We start from the raw sequence: 18543 nt of genomic DNA, 5'->3' as shown, positions 1-18543 counted from the left end.
CATCCATTCTTTCCTTTTAAATTTAAATTTTAAACATAGGTACAGTCTACGCTTTTTATTTTAGATACAAAAGTGACAAGGATTTTCGTGTATTGGGAATTATTTTCATTATTTAAAATAGGTACCTACATGTCATCGATTTATCTATACATATTAATATTATAAAGCTGAAGAGTTTGTTTGAACGCGCTAATCTCGGGAACTAATGGTCCGACTTGAAAAATTCTTTTTTAGTCGGTGTTAGGTAGCCCATTTATCGAGGAAGGCTATATTAGATAGGCTATATTATATATATCATTACGCTACGATCTACAGGAGTGGAGCCACGGGGGTGAAACCGCGCGGAGCAGCTAGTTTTAAAATAAAACGCATTGTAACGGTAAAACAATTTATTTCGAAAACCAAGACATTACAGTTGGAAAATCACATTTTTACTTAAAAGATAAACAACAAGTTAAAAGTATAAAAGCCATGATTTCAAGAAATACAATACTGTGTATATAATGTCTTATGAGTAATGACTCAAGTGCATAGGGGGCTAAATGGGAGTCTTTAAAATGCAGACAATACTTGAAATTCGTATTAATGTGAATATAATTAATTAGAAAGCGAGGCCGGCGTCGGCGTAAGTTGTGAAGATCTTCTCAATGGAGTTGGCGTACGCCGCCGTTCTCAGGTCCAAGCCAAGGTTGAACTTCATGGCAGTCTTCATGATAGCCTAATAACAACCAAATCAATACATTAATGATTTCTCTATGTGTGTTGATTCATAATATTTTTATTTCTCAATAAGTTAAGTTATGTAGTTAATGTAATGTAACTTCAGAATCATTATTATAAATTGATGTATTAACTTAATGATTGATAATTCGCATTAATGTCCATCTTTTAAAAACTATTATACACTACAGTTTAATGTTTTTAAGATTACCAAAAACAAAATATTATAACAAACAAACGCAAAGAATATCGTATTTTTTTAATAACAAAGTATATAAAAAAGTAACACATACCCTAGCAGAGCGCTCCATGGTGTAGTCAAGACCGGAGTGTACGATGTCCTTTTCGGAGGCACCAGAGATGCGTTTTTGGAACGATTCCGACGGAGTCACCGGGATGCGTCCACCCACACGACCGAAACGACGCTCCAGCGACTCTTGTACGGACTCTGTGAAATTATATTAAAATTATAGCATATTATAGCAAATATATTGTTAAAAATGTTGTGTGGTTTTATGAATCCACGGTAAAAGTGAAACTGTTCGAAAGGTTCCGAACACTGCTTTGTGTAGCGCATGTCGCGTGTCGGTCGGCTGCCGAGTAGGTATACCTACTCGGCAGCCGCGATACACGCGACATGCGCTACACAGACCAAACAGTTTGAGACGATGTAATAAAAGTTTCACTTTAAAACCATAGCAAGACTTGGATTAAAAGTCCGGTTGACAGGTTTAATGCCTTGGATAAATCCTATATTTTAGGAAAAAATTCCTTTACATGTTCGAATAGTCCAGGGAAACTTTGTAATGAAACTCCGGTAGGAATAATTATCGGGTGTCCATATGAGCAGAAATAGCTTACAATACTAAAAGTCTCTAAATGAGATGTCTGGAAACTACCTATATAGACAGCAACAACAATATTATTCATTCCTACCATTATTCCATCAAATCATAAATAATTCCTCACCCAATAGATGGTAGTTAGACTCCCTCTCATACTTGAAGGTCAACCGTCCGTACGACACATGGTTCAGGTTCTTGAGCCATTCGAAGAAGGACACGGTCACACCACCCGCGTTGATGTACAGGTCCGGGATCACCAGGATGTTGCGGTCGATGAGGATCTTGTCAGCTGCGGGGGTTGTTGGCCCGTTGGCGGCTTCCGCGATAATCTGATGATAATAAATTTATTTCTAAATTATGGTTTATTGATAACTAGTTGCGCGTAGCTTCGCTCCCGTTGGTCTTAGCGTAAAGTGCGTCACACACGGTGAAGATACTATAATATTTTATCTTAAGATAGATGACCCAAAAATTTCGGGTCATTTGTAACAGGATAGCGGTTCTACAGGCGTCTTAGTACGCAATGACAAAAAGAAAAATGATGGTCAGAACGCTGATACCGGATACCTTAAGATACTGTAATATAAAATATTACAGCATCTTAAGATTAAATATTATAGTATCTTCACCGTGTGTGACGCGCTTAATGATCGGTCCATTCCTGAGATTAGCGCGTTCAAACAAACAAACTCTTCAGCTGTATAATATTAGTATAGATTGATAGGTATGGTACCTAGCTTTATATTGGGATACAAATTGGCAAGTGATAGACACGGTTAACTTATTGATAAAATACCTAGTTGTTATCTGTATGGTAGAATATTGGGTGATAATGTAGGTACCATAGGTAGGTACTTAAAGTAATAAAATGGTAAATGGGAGTAGAATGGGATTTAATATAAAACGGTCTAAATAAATAAAAGATAGACGTAGTGACGACCATAGAATTGATAGGATATAATTTATATGAAGGTACAGTGTTACCTACTCTTAATGGTAATTAGCGGTTAACGCCGTAAGTTACATTCCTATGTTCTAATTGTACCTACCAAAACTATAAAAAATAATTTTCAATTCCTTCTGTAACAAATTATTCATTTCTGTACATTTGAACTTACTACAAAGTACATCAATGACCGAGAGCAATGATCTATGTTAAAAATACAAAGTAAGTTGGAAATTAGCCAATTAGGGCTTGTGTCTACAGTCGATGTTCTAGATAGAAACATTACTGTTGCTTTGTTAAATGCAGTCATTTAGTGAATTTTTTTTATCTAAGTATTTTTAAAGTCCCCTATATGTGTACAACAAGATTTTAATTGAATAAGTACGCTATATTATGAGGCTAGACTAGTTAACAACGCATGAAATCAATAAAAAAATAAGGTATTTTTTCAAAGTAAGTATCTCAGAAATTAGATAAAGCATATCTTATAAACTTAGATTATGGATTGGTCTCCGCGCGCGCGCTACGACTAGATGCCGCTTGCGTACTTGAAAAATGCGGCAACTTTTAGTACGCCGAATTCGGCGTACCCGAGCCAGTCGTGTCACAAGCATTGTGTGGAGAGGGCATACCGATAGTTTTTGAAGATTTTGGACAAAACCCGAAGTAAAATGCCTGTTTGTGCCATAAAACTGTTTAAAAAAAATATAACAAAAAATAAGTGAGACACTGGGATCACGTACGATCAGGAATAATCGTATTATTCGAAATTTCACCTGTACTTTAAAAATGTTGTTTACGAAAATACGACGCCATTCAGTGTTGCCGTACTGCATATCCCAAAAAATACACATGGTTAAGGAAATCTTTTAGCAATAATTTGAACTTTTCATAATGTTTTTTTCAATACTATTACTAACGCATATATAAAAAAGGATAATTATAACAATAATTTATTTCTGTTTAACCATGTTTAACTGACTCATATGTTATTTTTTTTATTACCGCTGTTTACTTTTAAGTTTTAAAAAACCTTTGTGGCATCGCAAGTGGATTTGAGTCGCATGTTCATGGGTTCGATTCCCGGCAAGGCCAAGATGAAAAAAAAATATTTTTCAAACTTCAGCCCATTACCCATTTATGAGGTAAAATTTATGTAGCTGGCAGTACAATTCTTCACACACACTAGCGTCCTTACAAATTGCCTTACACACACTACAGAACTGAGTTGCCGCACTCACGGAGCTATTGTTTTTAGGTGAGGCGGTATCTAGTCGTAGCGCGCGCGCGGAGACCAATCCTTAATCTATGCTTATAAAGATGAATTTCAGTAAACAATTTCAATGCAAACAAAACAGTGTTATAATAATTATCATATCTTGACTAGTTTGCATAGTTAAAATTCTATCCTTTTATAATAATTCGCGCACATGGGTCTGAAAATGGCCCCCTTTTGTATGTTAAGTATATGAATGTTATGTATTGGGTATTAGTTAATTATCTATGCCCTATGGTTACCTTAGCCTGGATCTTGTGAGCGTTTTCCTTGTGGATGACCTGTTCCACAGCAGCTGGGACAAGGATGTCGCACTTTTCGTACAGCATGTTCTCGCCGTCGTACGGCTTAGCGCCGGGGAACCCGACGATCGTACCGTTCTCAATCCTGTAGTCTTCAAGAGCCTGGAAAGAATTACAATTTCAAAATGGAATAATGTCGTTGTCAACCATTAATAATCATTTAAACTAAAGATAGTATCATATTGATTATTCCATATTCGACATTTGAATTACGATAACATACCTACGCCTTAAATTTATGTACCTACCTGAAATCGATCGTAGGTACTCATTGCTTCATCAAAAACTGTCAAAAGAGCTAGTGATGCGCATTGAGTTACTATGTACTACGAATGTGTGCAAGTGCAATTCAAAGATAAATTCATATGATGATGAAATTATGGGTGGCCTTGATAAAGAATAATCTACCTAATTCAGAAATTGAAATAAACTCTGTTATAATAAATGAAAAAAGTTGATAAGCGTGATTTTTATTGATATATTTTCTGATAACACGACCCGTTTAACATTCACCCTGATATGTAGGTATGTTTTTTTTTATTTGTGTTGTGAATTGTGATGGTGTTTTTAAAACCTTGAGACATAAACAAGGTGAATCACGTATAACATAATGACAAATTTTATTATCAAGCATTGATAAAAATAATATTTCCTATGTTTGAACTTTTTAAATTGGGTTATTTGATTAGTCTGCTTTTTTGTATTATTACTTGACTGGGTTTTGCAAAATTTTAAAACTGTAAATAGGTAGGTAAGTCATATTTATATCAGCTCTTTAATTTTTAACAGTGATTACATATAGTACCTATTTATCGGAATTTATTCGTTCTAAAACGCACGACTATAGCGAAAAATATTTGTCTTTATAATCAAGCGCCAATAACACATGTTAGGTAAACTTAGTCAGACAATATTTAATTATGTATTTAAATGTTTGTTGTCCAGTTGCATTGGTCACGTTATTCGCATGCGTGATTCGCGTATACACAACAAGGTTATAGATAGGTAGTATAATTTTATCGCAAGTTCAATGTATCCAGATATGTATGAACTGATCAGATGTAATCTATACTGGTTACGAATAATATTAATTCATAATAATTACCTACATCCCATCTAGGTAGTAGGTACCGACATAAAAAAGGAAAATAAGTGCGACATCTAAAATACAAACGTTAATTGGTAATTAATTAATTGATGAATTACATGTCGTAATGATACTTAGGTACCTAAGCTATGTAGTTATAAAAATTAAAAATAAAAATTCTGTAATGCTTTTCCCAGCAACCGCATGTTTGTCTTTGTGACAAGACGTTTCGCGTGAACTCATAATAATTATTAGAACACAAATTTATAATTCATTTATTGCCATAACAAATACGATAACATGGAAACAGCTGTTCGATATCAGTAGGTAAGTACTTCTAATGAAATTGAATAACTCAGTTATCGGCCGCTTTGAGTGCCCTCTATAACTTTCTATTATTATTTATTACCTATCTCATGTTTGTTTGTATATGTTAGAGTCAAAACCCTTAACCAGTCAAAAACCTTATTGACCGGTAAAATTAGTCAATAAAGACATAATATAAGGGTGTGGGTTAGGTTAGGTTCGTGCAGGCGACGGGGCGACGGATCCGAATAATAGGAAAAATTCCGGAAATTATTAGCCTATTTTTGTGTACCTAGTTAAAAAAACACGAACCTAACCTAACCCACACCCTTATATGTTACCTATTAGTTAATACCCTTATTGACGAATTTTACCGGTCTATAAGGTTTTTGTCTCGTTAAGGGTTTTGACTGTAGCATATAATATAATTCATTGATTTATTTATGGTGGGATCAATATCAGCTCATAGATATATCATCCATATAATTGAATTTGTTTATATTATTTAGGTACTTTCTTTGCCTCATTCGCAAAGAGAAAAGCAATACTTCTTTATTAAATAATAAGTAGATTCATACTCATCATATATATCTCAGTTGATCATTTAATCGGCCAAGTCTCCCATCCGGCCTCTCACGAATTCACAAACAACAATGTATGTACCTAGCTACCTATTTATACAACACATGTAATCATTGACATACCTACCTACTGCAAAAACATCTGCGTCGTTTAAATGTTATTTGTTGTCCTAGTCCTAATTTTTAATTGTACCTGATTAATAGAGCGGGTTATAATCGTCATTATGATTAGCACAGCATTATACAATTTAAAAGATGAACTACAGATTTGTTATCTAGCTCTTGTCTCTTCTCCGTAGAAACTACTTTCCGTACTTACTAATAAGCTTAGTCTTAGGTACATGAATAAATGTTTGAGTTTAATATTCTCCATTCCATCCCACATTACCTATTAAAACGAACATTTAAAATAATATAGGTAAATTGTAAATAGTCACTCGCAATCACAGACATATAATATATTATGTCTGTGCTCGCAATTCAAAAGCCATAAATTATTATACTCGTAACACATGTGTATATTTTCAAGGGCGAAAACTAAAATAAATAAAACCTTTATTTGCCTCTCTCACAAGGGTTAAAAATTTGAAAACTCTAGCTGCTATTATTGTTATATTTAAATTTAAAAGATTCTATTTAATTTATTTCAAATTTTATGTGTTACAAGTTGCATGGTAATTACCTGATTAGAGGAAAGTTTACCTACGTTACATAATAATCGATATAATATATTGATTATTTTATTAAATGATAAATATCTCAATAACCGTGATGCCTATCAATGGTGCTGTAATATCATAAATCATTAATTATGTTATTTGATAACGCAATTAATAAAATAGATTTTGATCTTAATAAAATAAAAAAGGCGCAATTGTTAGTTTGAATATTACCTACTTTAATTAATAAATTAATGTGCACTGTTAGTGGTAATTGAGGTCAAATTTATTAAACACATAAAACAACCGCATGACTTTTAATTTTATTCATTGTGTCCATTATATAACAATTATTTTTAAATATGAATTGTAGGTACTAACTAGTATAATTAATGTGATAATATATAGAAGAAATGTATTTATGCTACTGGAATAGTCTTTATAACAGAGTAAAAAATACCAGTTTGCATAAATATCTATCATATGAAACGCGATAACATATATGTGGACATGAATACGATAGAAGTTAAACAAGATAAATGTAGAATTTAGAAATTGTTTGTTTTGTAAAATATTATGAAAATTTTAACGTAAACGTTCGTTAGCATAACCTAAAAAACTTAAGAGCTAAATAAATTTAACTACAGTAGAAATATCTTTCGATTTTCGTCTCTACTTGCGTCTTTGAATGAGTTAAAAGGAGACCTCATAATTAGATTCAAACTTACTTGGAGGTCAGAAAAATGGAAAAATCTACGTACATAAAAAAAAGTTTAAATATTATGATTAAGTATCTGAAAGAAACACGCACAATTTTTGACCATGCATGTATTTTCTAGAATGTTCTAGTAGCTCGTCTCACGGCCGGTCCCTACTGCCAATGTGTATGGCAGCGTCATAACGTCGTGCTCAAACGGACAAATGTACATTCTAGAAGGTTCTAGAAAGTTCTGGAGGCTCACCTTAGGGTCGATACCGTCGGGGTTGTGGATGGCACCGTCATAACGTCGTGCTCAAACGGACAAATGTACATTCTAGAAGGTTCTAGAAAGTTCTGGAGGCTCACCTTAGGGTCGATACCGTCGGGGTTGTGGATGGCGCCGTCGTGCTCAATGACACCGATGCAAGTGGCGCCCGCACGGACGAGGTAACGGCACGTGTGCAGACCCACGTTACCGAAACCTTGCACGATGAACGTCTTGCCACCCCAGCCGGGTGTTGTGCCTGGAGACATTTCATTTGTTTTGAATGTCATCTTAATTTGCATATGTAAATTACATTCATATTACGATATGACTTAGTAGTAAATTGAACCTTACAAGGGAAAAGAGACTGATGAAATTTCATATGATATCCTATTGTGATAACTAGTAATAAATACAAAAATGTTAATTACCACTGTAATAAATGTATCCACCAGATAAATGTATGTAGACAATTTGATAGCATTAGTTAATTTATGAAACAAAAAGACAATGATACATTATAGACACTACGAAAACATAGTAAATTCTACCATGATAACAACTAAATAATTAATAAAAGATATCGGCTGATTGCCATACTGTTTGCATACATACCGATCATGCTCATGTAATTGGCCTCGTTGATGAAGTTTTCAAGACCGTGGAAGACACCACGGCCGGTAGCTGATACTCTACCGTGGATACCACCCTAGACAAAAGAAACAATTATTTATGTATGAGCAGACAACTGTAAAGTCACCTGGTGGTAAGCGTCTATCCATAAACATTTTCAGAGTTACTCTAGGATTTACGACGAGAAAAAAGGAAAGGACTGGGAAAGGTTAAGAATAGGATAAAAGGAAAGGCCTCCAGATTTTTATTATTTAATTAGCTAGCCATAGAGGTCTAGCAACCATAACCTACATAGAGATATTCTGGTAATAACCAGGCATTTACGTGCCAACTTTTTTTAACGTTTTCAGAATTGTTGTCATGATAGACCGGGAGATACTGACACAAAATTTCGAGTCATTTGTAACAGGAAGGCGGTTCTACAGGGGTCTTAGTACGCAATGACAAAAAGAAAAACGATGGTGTGCTCGCTGGTACCGGCGGCTTAGTCGCGTGGGCGTTAGTCGAACTCGTCGGAAAATAGCGAAAGTCAAACGATCTGTAACAGTATGGCACTTATTTTTCCTGTAAGTTTGAGGATCAACAAATATAAATACAAAATTTCAAAGATCTATGTGTTGGAAATCTTCACTTATGTAAATTAATAATAAATTAAGTTTTCAAGTATGACAGCACTTTTTCCCCCTACTAGAAGTATGGCAAATATAATAATGGTCACATTTTATCAAATACTCTCCAAAAATCCAAATGCAATACTGGTACAAAAAGTTTGGCGAAATAAAAATTTTTTGCAGATTTTCGGCGGTATGGCGACCATTTGGAATCGTCCGAAAAGTATGGCATGGCGATTTTCGTAAATGGCTGCACGACGATAGTTACCTGTGCAAAAGTTAGCCTGGTACAAATGGTTGAATAATTGTTTTATTTAAATCAACACATTCGCGTCGGTATGGCGGGCTGTAAGTCACACCGGAAAAGTATGGCATGACAAGTACCGCCTACTTCTTTTTTATGGGCTATCGGTAAATTCTAAAATTTTTGTGTTACAAATCGTTTGACTTTCGCTATTTTTCCGACGAGTTCGACAAACGCCCACGCGACTAAGCCACCGGTACCAGCGTTCACACCATCGTTTTTCTTTTTGTCATTGCGTACTAAGACCCCTGTAGAACCGCCATCCTTGTTACAAATGACTCGAAATTTTGTGTCAGTATCTCCCGGTCTATGATATAGTCGTCAGAATACTTCCCACTCTCCAAAGTGTTGAAATATAATTGCCTAAATTGTGGGTGTGGCTTCAAGCATACACTCTTGTATTTTAACTCTTACTAACGTACTATAATAAAATTTATTTTATTTTGACCAAACAAGGAAAACAAGTGTATCTCGTCTGTGTTAAGATTAAATTAATTAGTTTGAGTTTTGATAAGATTATTAAAACCATAATTTACACAAGTTGCTAGGCGATTATTTTCATACGACTAATAATAATTATTCTCTTGTAGGTAGGTATATATTAAGGAGACCGTCTTATAGAGCAGGTTTAAAAAAATCAAAATAATGCCCATATCACACGTTAAAACACATGAAACTATTGTCACAGGAAAACTATACGTAGACAATATTTTGTACGTTATTGCACAATATTTTTTTAAAATTTGTGCGAAGTGGCTTATCAAAACTGCAATAGATTAAAAATCTATGTGTTAAATGACTCACCTGGTTGATGGGTTTGCCAGTAACACAGGCGTGTGCGTTGATGTCTTGGTAGCCGATGGTCTTGGCGTATGTGTCGGCGATCCAGGACATCTCACGTTCACCGGTACCCATGTCAGGGGCTGGCACGTCCACGCCCGGCCCTTTAGCAAAAGAGGAAATGTAACTACGCGATGGAAGGGAGTACCTACACAAAATATTGTTTCTGGGAAAATTATCGGTGGTGGATGGAAAGTAGAGCAAAAATTAAGTAAATCATGGAGAGGCACATTGACGGTCCATAGTAGTAATACAGCTAAAGAGTTTGTTTGAACGCTTAGGGTTGAAAGTTTTGACGTGCAATTTAGTTTCGCGTAAACTTGATAGACAATTTGCAACACGCCAGCATACATCTAGGAAAGGTTATTGACTTTGTATCTCTTATAAAGCTGTTTACTTATCAGGTATGAAGTACTTGATGGCTTTACTAGGTATATTTTACACGACAATAGATACGATTAGAGAGGAATCTTGTTAAAAAAAACTGCACGTGCATTACATTAAAGTATGGCTTCAAATTGTTTGACAATGAAAAGGGATTTATTCTCATAGACGCCCCTTGAAAATAACCTCTAAGGTTTTTTATGAGCTATTAATGCCTGGCTACATAAATTCTATTTATAAACCATGTTGGGAATTCAAATATTGAAATGCGTTCAACCAAATGTTTTAAAACGAACTAACTAGTTAAATAAGTACTTCTCTTTACAATGAGTAGAATTAGTAAGTAAATTCGTTGATTGTGTTATAAATGCAGATAATATCTACCTATTTACAAAGATATAGGTATATCGTTTTGCTGTAGATAGTCTCGATTTATTTGTGTGGTCAACATCAACATGTTATTTATTATATCTTATTGATAAAGTGTCATTCGATCGGAAATCATAGAGATTAAATAAGCTGATTATCCAAAATAAGATTGTGACGTATATGATTGATCACGTATATTAAGAGATTTGACAAAATGAAAGTGTTCGTTGCTAAGAGCTAAATGTCTGAAACGAAACACTCGCAGTTTCATATTCATAACATTTTTGAGACCTCTTATCTTGAGATAGGATTGTTTGTTTAAAATTTGATATAGTGCTCATATATTTGTAACTTGCATAACAACAACGACGTCACTAAGTAGGTGTGTAGCTACGTGACACTAGAGTTAGTACTATGTATTTTGTTTGTTAGGATTGCTATATTACTTAGCGAAAGAAATTTGTAGAATATACTGTATTATTTATTTCGTTTCAGGGAATGTTATGTAACTGAAAACGAAAACGATAGTGTTATGCAACACATTGATGTAAAGCGCGTCAGAACCACACCTCTTGTTACTATACGAATAGTGTGTTTATTTATGACATTCTATTTTTAATCAGAGCAAAACTACTACATTTTTAGTATTTGCGACGAAGAAATATTACCTAGAAATATTCAATTATCATATCATCATAAGTTTAATAATTAATTATGCCATCTGAAGAATATAGGTACCAAGCTTACGAGCGCAATTAAAAGGTTAACTAAAAACTTATTAGCAATTACTAGATAAACCAGTTTCAAAAGTGGCTACTAAAATATCGCTGTGAAATATGTATATAGAAATGCCGTGTTTTTTTTATAATTTGAGATACATACCTACTGTGACGCTGACTCCTTTTCAGATCAATTTATAACTTCGTATTTAGCATGTTTAAATATTACTTATAATTACTCATGTAAATACTCACCAATGAAACCCTTCTTTGCGAGCTCCAAAGTGAATCGTCGCGTGATCTTTTCCAACTCATGTTCAGAGTATTCCTTGGGGTTGATTTTGATTCCAGCCTTCGCACCGCCAAATGGTACATCGACGCATGCACATTTGAACGTCATTAGAGCTGAAAGGGCTTTCACCTCATCCCTTGTCACGTCTGTTGAGAATCTTATACCTGCCAACAATTTAATCGGGGTTTAGTTTAATTCTCGTCCTTATTCTTAAAGTCCTTTAAGGTTCACATTCAAAAACTTGTTCTCAGTGTTGTATAAAGGTATTATAGCTATTCAATTATTCAGAAAAATCGGACTAGGAGCTCGCTAGTCAGAATACAAAAAGTGAAAGCCAAAAAATAATAATAGTTGCTTAGTTTTTCAAATACATCTTATTTTTTTATTATTGCGGTTTTTTTGTTGGTCGATGACTTCCAAGATGAATCGTGATTTCATGCCATTTTGTTTTTATAAAAAACAACTGAAACGATTCAACGTTGCCGTGCCATTCTATCGGGGCCAAGCCGCCTAATTATAGTTGTCTACATTGGAAAACTCAAGCTTACGGTACTATTTTTACAGTGAATGTCACCAAATGTTTCACTTTATATCAAAATAGGTTTAGTAAGTTAAATTAGCATTGCTGTTATTTTATTTTATCACATATTTTAAGAAAAAATAGTGCAACTAGTTTCCATCTCATAATTCATAATCGAGCAGTGGTGGCTGAGTAGTGAAGACCTCTGACTTAAAAATCGATAAGTCGGAGGATCGAGACTATACTAGACTCGACTTTTTTCAATTTAACTGCGCAAATGGATAACACCACCACTGCTCGAACAGTGAAGTAAAAGTTCGTGAGGAAACATTCATGTCCAAGAATCAAATATTTCGACGACATAATATTGTGATGTCTGCCAACCCGCACTTAGCCAGTGTAGTAGATATTATAGCCTGAACCCTCGCAAGGGTATCGTGTCGCAGTGGGAACCTTTGTTGCCTGATCATGATCATAATTTAAAATTTTATTATTTTATTTTATTTCATAATCAAGAAATCTTATGTCTATTGTCATAGTGTTTTATAATTGTGAATTTTGTGTTATATTGAACTATCTATTAGTAATAGCTTTATGCTCGTTGCATTTCGAATTACAAATTCAGTATTATTATAGTAAAAAAAACTAAATTGCCTGTAAATTGTCAAAAAAGGGTGCTACACGGGTGGCAAGAACGAAAGTTCTTATGTTTCGTTCTTGCCACCCGTAAAGAACGAAACATAAGAACCGTTCGAATTTATTTCGTGTTTTTTCAAATACGAAATAAATTCGAATTTTATTTCGTATTTGAAAAAATACGAAATAAAAGAATCATGATAATCCGTTCACCCAGTCGAAAGTTCTGAGATAACCATAAGAAATCTAAATAACAAGACCCTAGATAACAAACAAAAAAAAAAAGAATCAGATTGATTGATCCTCGATTTTTAAATACCTACAGTTTAAAACGGCAATAAATTGATACGTTCTATGATTGAAAGTTCTGCTTTATTATAAGCATTTCCTTATATTATAAATGCAAACATATAACATGTATATGCTTTGTTTTCACATCAAACTGCACCAAATAACATATTTTGTTTGTGGCGCGAAAGAATAATAAAAATGTCTATTGTCTATGTTTAAATCTGAAGTGTCATATAAAAATTAACGTTCTCTATTGAAGACGGTTGAGTCTTCAGTCTATTTAAAAATGTGTTCAGTACGAGTTCACATGCATCTCTACTAATCAATGAGAACATAATAGTTTATTCATTTGAACTTGTCTAGAAGTTTTATTATTTTCATATATTCCTGATTATGGTCAAATAATATTTTGTTACGGGTTATAGGATTTTTTTTCTCCAAAATTGCTAAGATTTACCATGTGTTTACTATGGGGTAGTATTTAAACGAGTGACTGTAAATTAAAGTTTTAGTTATCAAAAATAATTAATTGGGGTAACAGAATTACTAAGTGAGCGACTGACTGCGAGCGATGAAAAATTAATAGATCAGCAACTAACAAACATTAATTTGCGTTACATAAAATACAAAATGAGCAGCTTCATAATATTTGAGCGACCTAATATTAATTGTTTGAGTGACAAAATTACGTCTTGTATTATTTTCATTATTTGGGATATGATTTATTTATACTGAGTGGCATTTTATCTTAATCGAGGTATTTCGAATAGAAAAATCACTTTGAAAAATACTTTAATGGACAGAGTAGGTACTATTAGTTCAATTTGTTTTGAAAGTTTTATCAAATAACTATTTGAACAATTTATTCTAGTGTTTTTGTCGCTCCAGATGAGCGTAATTTAGTCGCTCACTTAGTAATTTATTCGCTCAACTAGTAATTTAGTCGCTCATATAGTAATGTAATCACACAGTTAGAATTTCTAATATATCAAATGGATTAATAACCCTCCTTTAGTACGCTGAATCTGTATTTTTATTATCAACCAATATTCGTTGCTTGTTTAGTTTATTTGTCGATTACTCAAATTCATACCGCTCAAGTTATTAAATCAGTACCTCATAATCAGTCGCTCACTTTATTTTCAGTCGCTCGTTTTATTATTCCCCTTTACTATGTAGATGAAACTTAATTCAGTCGTAGTCTACGTCTTCATCGTTTCTTTTCCTTGAGTGAAATATTTCACGTTACACTACTTCGGTTTGGAATTTTAGAACCATTGTTTCAGCAGTGTTCCTTTTTTTTAATAATAATGAGGGAAGCAAAGCCAGATCAGAATGTGACTTTTCACAAACTTCTGAATCTGAATATACAAAGTTTGAAAAGGATTGCTAAGCATTTGTTTTTTCTTAAAGATATTCAATTATTGAACACTGCTTCTCTACAATACATTTAGGGACGAGTGACTTTCAATGCGTCAGAATTAATACTATACTTACACGTAGTTACGTCAATTACGTGAGGCAGATAACGTCACTACCACGCCCTTTGTTGCCAATTGCTACCAACAAATCATAAACAACCAATGACCGAATTCGTCACTATTTTATCAACGAGAAAAGTAATCTGTACTTCAAGATCTTTCAACCTTTCTCAAATTTATCACACACGCCAGAAGCTTGATCGATGATCACTCAGTACTGTAGGTTATCTTAAAATAACAGTACTAATGTAGGTGTAGATTGTAGGTACTTCAAGACTGTAAATACATCAACTCTTTGATTTGGGACAAATTTCGTACAAGAATCATCGTCTAAGGCAACTTGCACGAAATTGGGCTTGAAGGACCTAGTATAGTAGACCTAGAGTAGTATAGTTCATCAAAACGTCTTGTCTTCTACTACTGACTAAGTAGTCGAAGATAACAATACAACAATGTGATCGTTTCAAAAATAGAAAGTCTTCTCCTCTGCAGTTTGCAGTTCAGCAATTACGAATGAGCTTATATTATTATATTTTTGTTACCCACCTAGGTACATAATTTTTCTATTATTTTCACTTAAATGTTATTGGGTAGGTACGGAAATAAAAATACTAATCATACATTTTTATAAGCTTTTGTTTTTATAGACATTTTCAAATTCAACTCAAGATCAATAATTATATAATCTTGCTTAACCTGTTTCTGACACAGATCAAACTATTGTGTTCTATAATTCTTCGTTAAAATTTGTGCTTGACTCTTGAATAAAAAGTATTAAGGCGGCTGTGTGAAAACTGAACATACCTACTTAAAAGTACCTACAACTTGGTAGTAATAAGTTTTTACAAACATAGCTGTATGTTAGTTAAAATGTATTAACATTAACTAACATGTTTTTTGCCCAAATAAAATTAGTCCGGGATACATCGCCCATTTTTGCAAGTGATTACTATCAAGCTAATTTTTCGTGAGTAGCTTTATTTTGATGAGATGCCCAATAATTTCATGTACAAAACTCTCGATTGTGGTAGCTACCAGAGGAAACAAGGATAAAATATTTTGATTTGATGGTTCTCAAATATTAATTACTAACTGAATGTTTTTTTTGTTCAATCTCAAGATAATTATCTAAATTATTCGAAAAAATATTTGTCCTACAAAATCTATGGTTTGATCAAAGAGTCCCCCTTTTCAATGTGTATCGATAACGAAGTCATCATAAATGATTACTAAGAAGCTGATTTTTTTATTTTCACTTATTTAATACTTATATAATTCAACAGACATATTGTCCTACAAATTGCGTAATAAATATTTGAGAACCGTCAAATCAAAAATTTTTATCCTTGTTACCTCTGTAAGCTACCACAATCGAGAGTTTTGTACATGAAATTATTGGGCATCTCATCAAAATAAAGCTACTCACGAAAAATTAGCTTGATAGTAATCACTTGCAAAAATGGGCGATGTATCCCGGACTAAATAGCTTAGACAAACACATTCATCTTGTCAAACTTAATACTAAAAGTACATAAGTCCTTTCAATTTTAAAGACAACAAAAATTTTCAACAACTGCGGTTTTATAGCCGCATTATTACCTAACAGATGGAAAATGAAATGTAACAGTGTACAAAAAAGACCACAATTTTACGGATGAGCTCCTTTTATTCAGGTCTATTTTTATAAAAATAAAAAACAATTTAACTAACTAATAAAATTTATATCTATAATTGAAATTGAAATTTATATATTTATTGCACACACACCTATGTATTCATATTTCATTTATCAATGGTAGCGGGTAGACAATGCAGGAGAAACATTCATGTCAACCTATGGTAACATTTTATTCGTAATTATTATAATATTATAAAAAGCATCTAAATATACTCAAAATCAAACTATCTAACTACCAAAATACTTTAATAATAGCTGTAATATTTTTTTTTATATTTCAGGTTATGTCCTGTTAATTTGGTTATCTACGTAACAGCGAATTCTACAATCACGTGTCTTCTGTGCTATAAATATATGTATATAATCAGACTACGACAACAATGACTACTGATCCCACGCAAATTATATGTGGGAGTTAAGTAATAAGCAATATTAATATTAAATCAATACGAAATAGTTAACTTACCTCCTTTAGTTGGGGTCCTGTGTGAGGAATGTTGAGCTCTGTATCCTCGGATCATTTCATAATCGCCGGAATCGCGTCTCAATGGGAATTGTATTTCAATAATGTGATCACATGGCTGCATCATGCTTAAGATACCGGCTACCTTCTTCTTTTTTTCTTCAATAGAGACTCTGGATTTCATGTCTTCAACCAGTTTGTCTTCAACAACCTGGCATGCCCTGTGGAAAAAATACTCCACCATGTCGAAGAAACGTGGGTTTGCACTGGTGGGTATATCTTTAAGCCTATCTGGAATTTCATGACTCGCATATGATCGGCATGAGACGTTCACTGCAGCAGGTACGATTTTGAGGATATTATTGACTGCCTCATTTTGAATTGAATTTTTTAAAGGCGGTGAAACAGCCTTAGCGATATTTTTTAAGTGCAACATTTTGAAATTAAGTACTACAGTCGGGTAAGGTATCGGGTCGCTCTACACTCGAATCAAAATACACGAATTAATTAGTGTAATAAAGAATAAAACAGCAGAGACGACCCGCCCCGACGGATTGCGAGTCGGCGACTATGCTATGGCGCTGTTTTCGGGTATGTATAAGTTACTCTATGGGCGCTGTGCGTCGCCTCAATATTATACCGTATTATCTATGGTTCTTGGGCTACCAATAGGAGCGTACTAAATAATATACAAGTCATTGGACATCATTGCCAGAAATGATAAATTCAACGGTAGAAAGATGTACGGTAGTTTTGACGAGTGTATTAAAACATTAAAACTCTAAGTAATAGATATTAATATTATGATAAAATTGTGCCATTTATCAACAACATTAGAGCACCCTGTATTATGCCGATAAAGGAAAATCGTGAAATCTCTGAAACAACTGAAATATAGAGCTGTAAAGTATTCTAAAATAACTTCAAAGGTTTTATTCAATTTATAATTTAATAAAACGTTTTAGAGCATAGTTACCTAGGTAAGTTATTTAACGAATTATTTCATTTTAACAGAATATAAAAAATCCTTGTTAATCGAGTCAACAATTAGAAGTCCAAATTAGATTTCCGAAGTCCAGTTTAGTCGACTTGAACGCCTTCAGAATTTTAGCATTTGCTTTATCTTTGGTTTGCGTAAGTTTGGTTTGACCACGTGTCAGACTTTCGCAAAAAACTCAACTCTTATCTTAGGTCTTAACCCCACTTAGCCCTAACTTTGTAACGGAATGCATTAAACAAGCATTATATTATGTCGAACAACCAATGAATATGTCCGAGTTAAGGGCCATCTTAACCATTATTATAATCATGGTTAAGGCAGAGCTGCGTTTTTAACCATCGAGATAGTATGTACTACGTACTAGAGAGGCGATCGCTACTACACTCTCTTTAACACGAGCTAGAGGTAAGAATCACAAGTCTCTTTAGTCTGTGTCGGACTGTGCCCCCCGCTTGCCGCGTCAACACGTGTTATTGCTCTGTTCAAAATGCCTTCGTGTTTGCTTAGATATTGTTTTACAAGTTCCCATAATACAAACAAAGCCCGAGGAGTGACTTTTCACCAGTAAGTTTCCTTATTATGAGTAAGTCATGCATTTTACTAATATTGTTATCATTTTGCGAAAAATCACCACG

General features: G+C 33.7%; 1 protein-coding gene across 1 annotated transcript; it reads right to left on the bottom strand.

Annotated features, from left to right (window-relative positions):
- Window positions 1–371: 371 nt before the first annotated feature.
- Window positions 372–17487, bottom strand: Gdh (glutamate dehydrogenase, mitochondrial). Its single transcript, XM_090101934.1, has 9 exons — window positions 16912–17487; window positions 11803–12003; window positions 10040–10179; window positions 8303–8396; window positions 7789–7946; window positions 4030–4191; window positions 1690–1894; window positions 1014–1168; window positions 372–718 (listed from the first exon to the last, which is right to left on the bottom strand). The coding sequence occupies exons 1-9, from the start codon at window positions 17342–17344 to the stop codon at window positions 602–604; spliced, it is 1665 nt and encodes a 554-aa protein (XP_089958060.1). The 5' UTR covers window positions 17345–17487; the 3' UTR covers window positions 372–601.
- Between the last annotated feature and the right edge of the window lie 1056 nt (window positions 17488–18543).

Source organism: Colias eurytheme, chromosome 5 (assembly GCF_061535395.1).
Source record: "Colias eurytheme isolate Ceu_HAF_F1 chromosome 5, ilColEury1 Martin Lab GWU primary, whole genome shotgun sequence".
Classification (NCBI taxonomy): domain Eukaryota; kingdom Metazoa; phylum Arthropoda; class Insecta; order Lepidoptera; family Pieridae; genus Colias; species Colias eurytheme.
This window is presented reverse-complemented; position numbering and strand designations above follow the sequence as displayed.

Coding starts and splice junctions, on each gene's coding strand:
- Gdh (XM_090101934.1), bottom strand. CDS start 17,344: ATGTTGCACTTAAAAAATATCGCTAAGGCTGTTTCACCGCCTTTAAAA. Junction 12,004..16,911: donor CAGGACCCCAACTAAAGGAG/GTAAGTTAACTA, acceptor AATTGTTGGCAG/GTATAAGATTCTCAACAGAC. Junction 7,947..8,302: donor CAATTACATGAGCATGATCG/GTATGTATGCAA, acceptor AAATGTCTCCAG/GCACAACACCCGGCTGGGGT.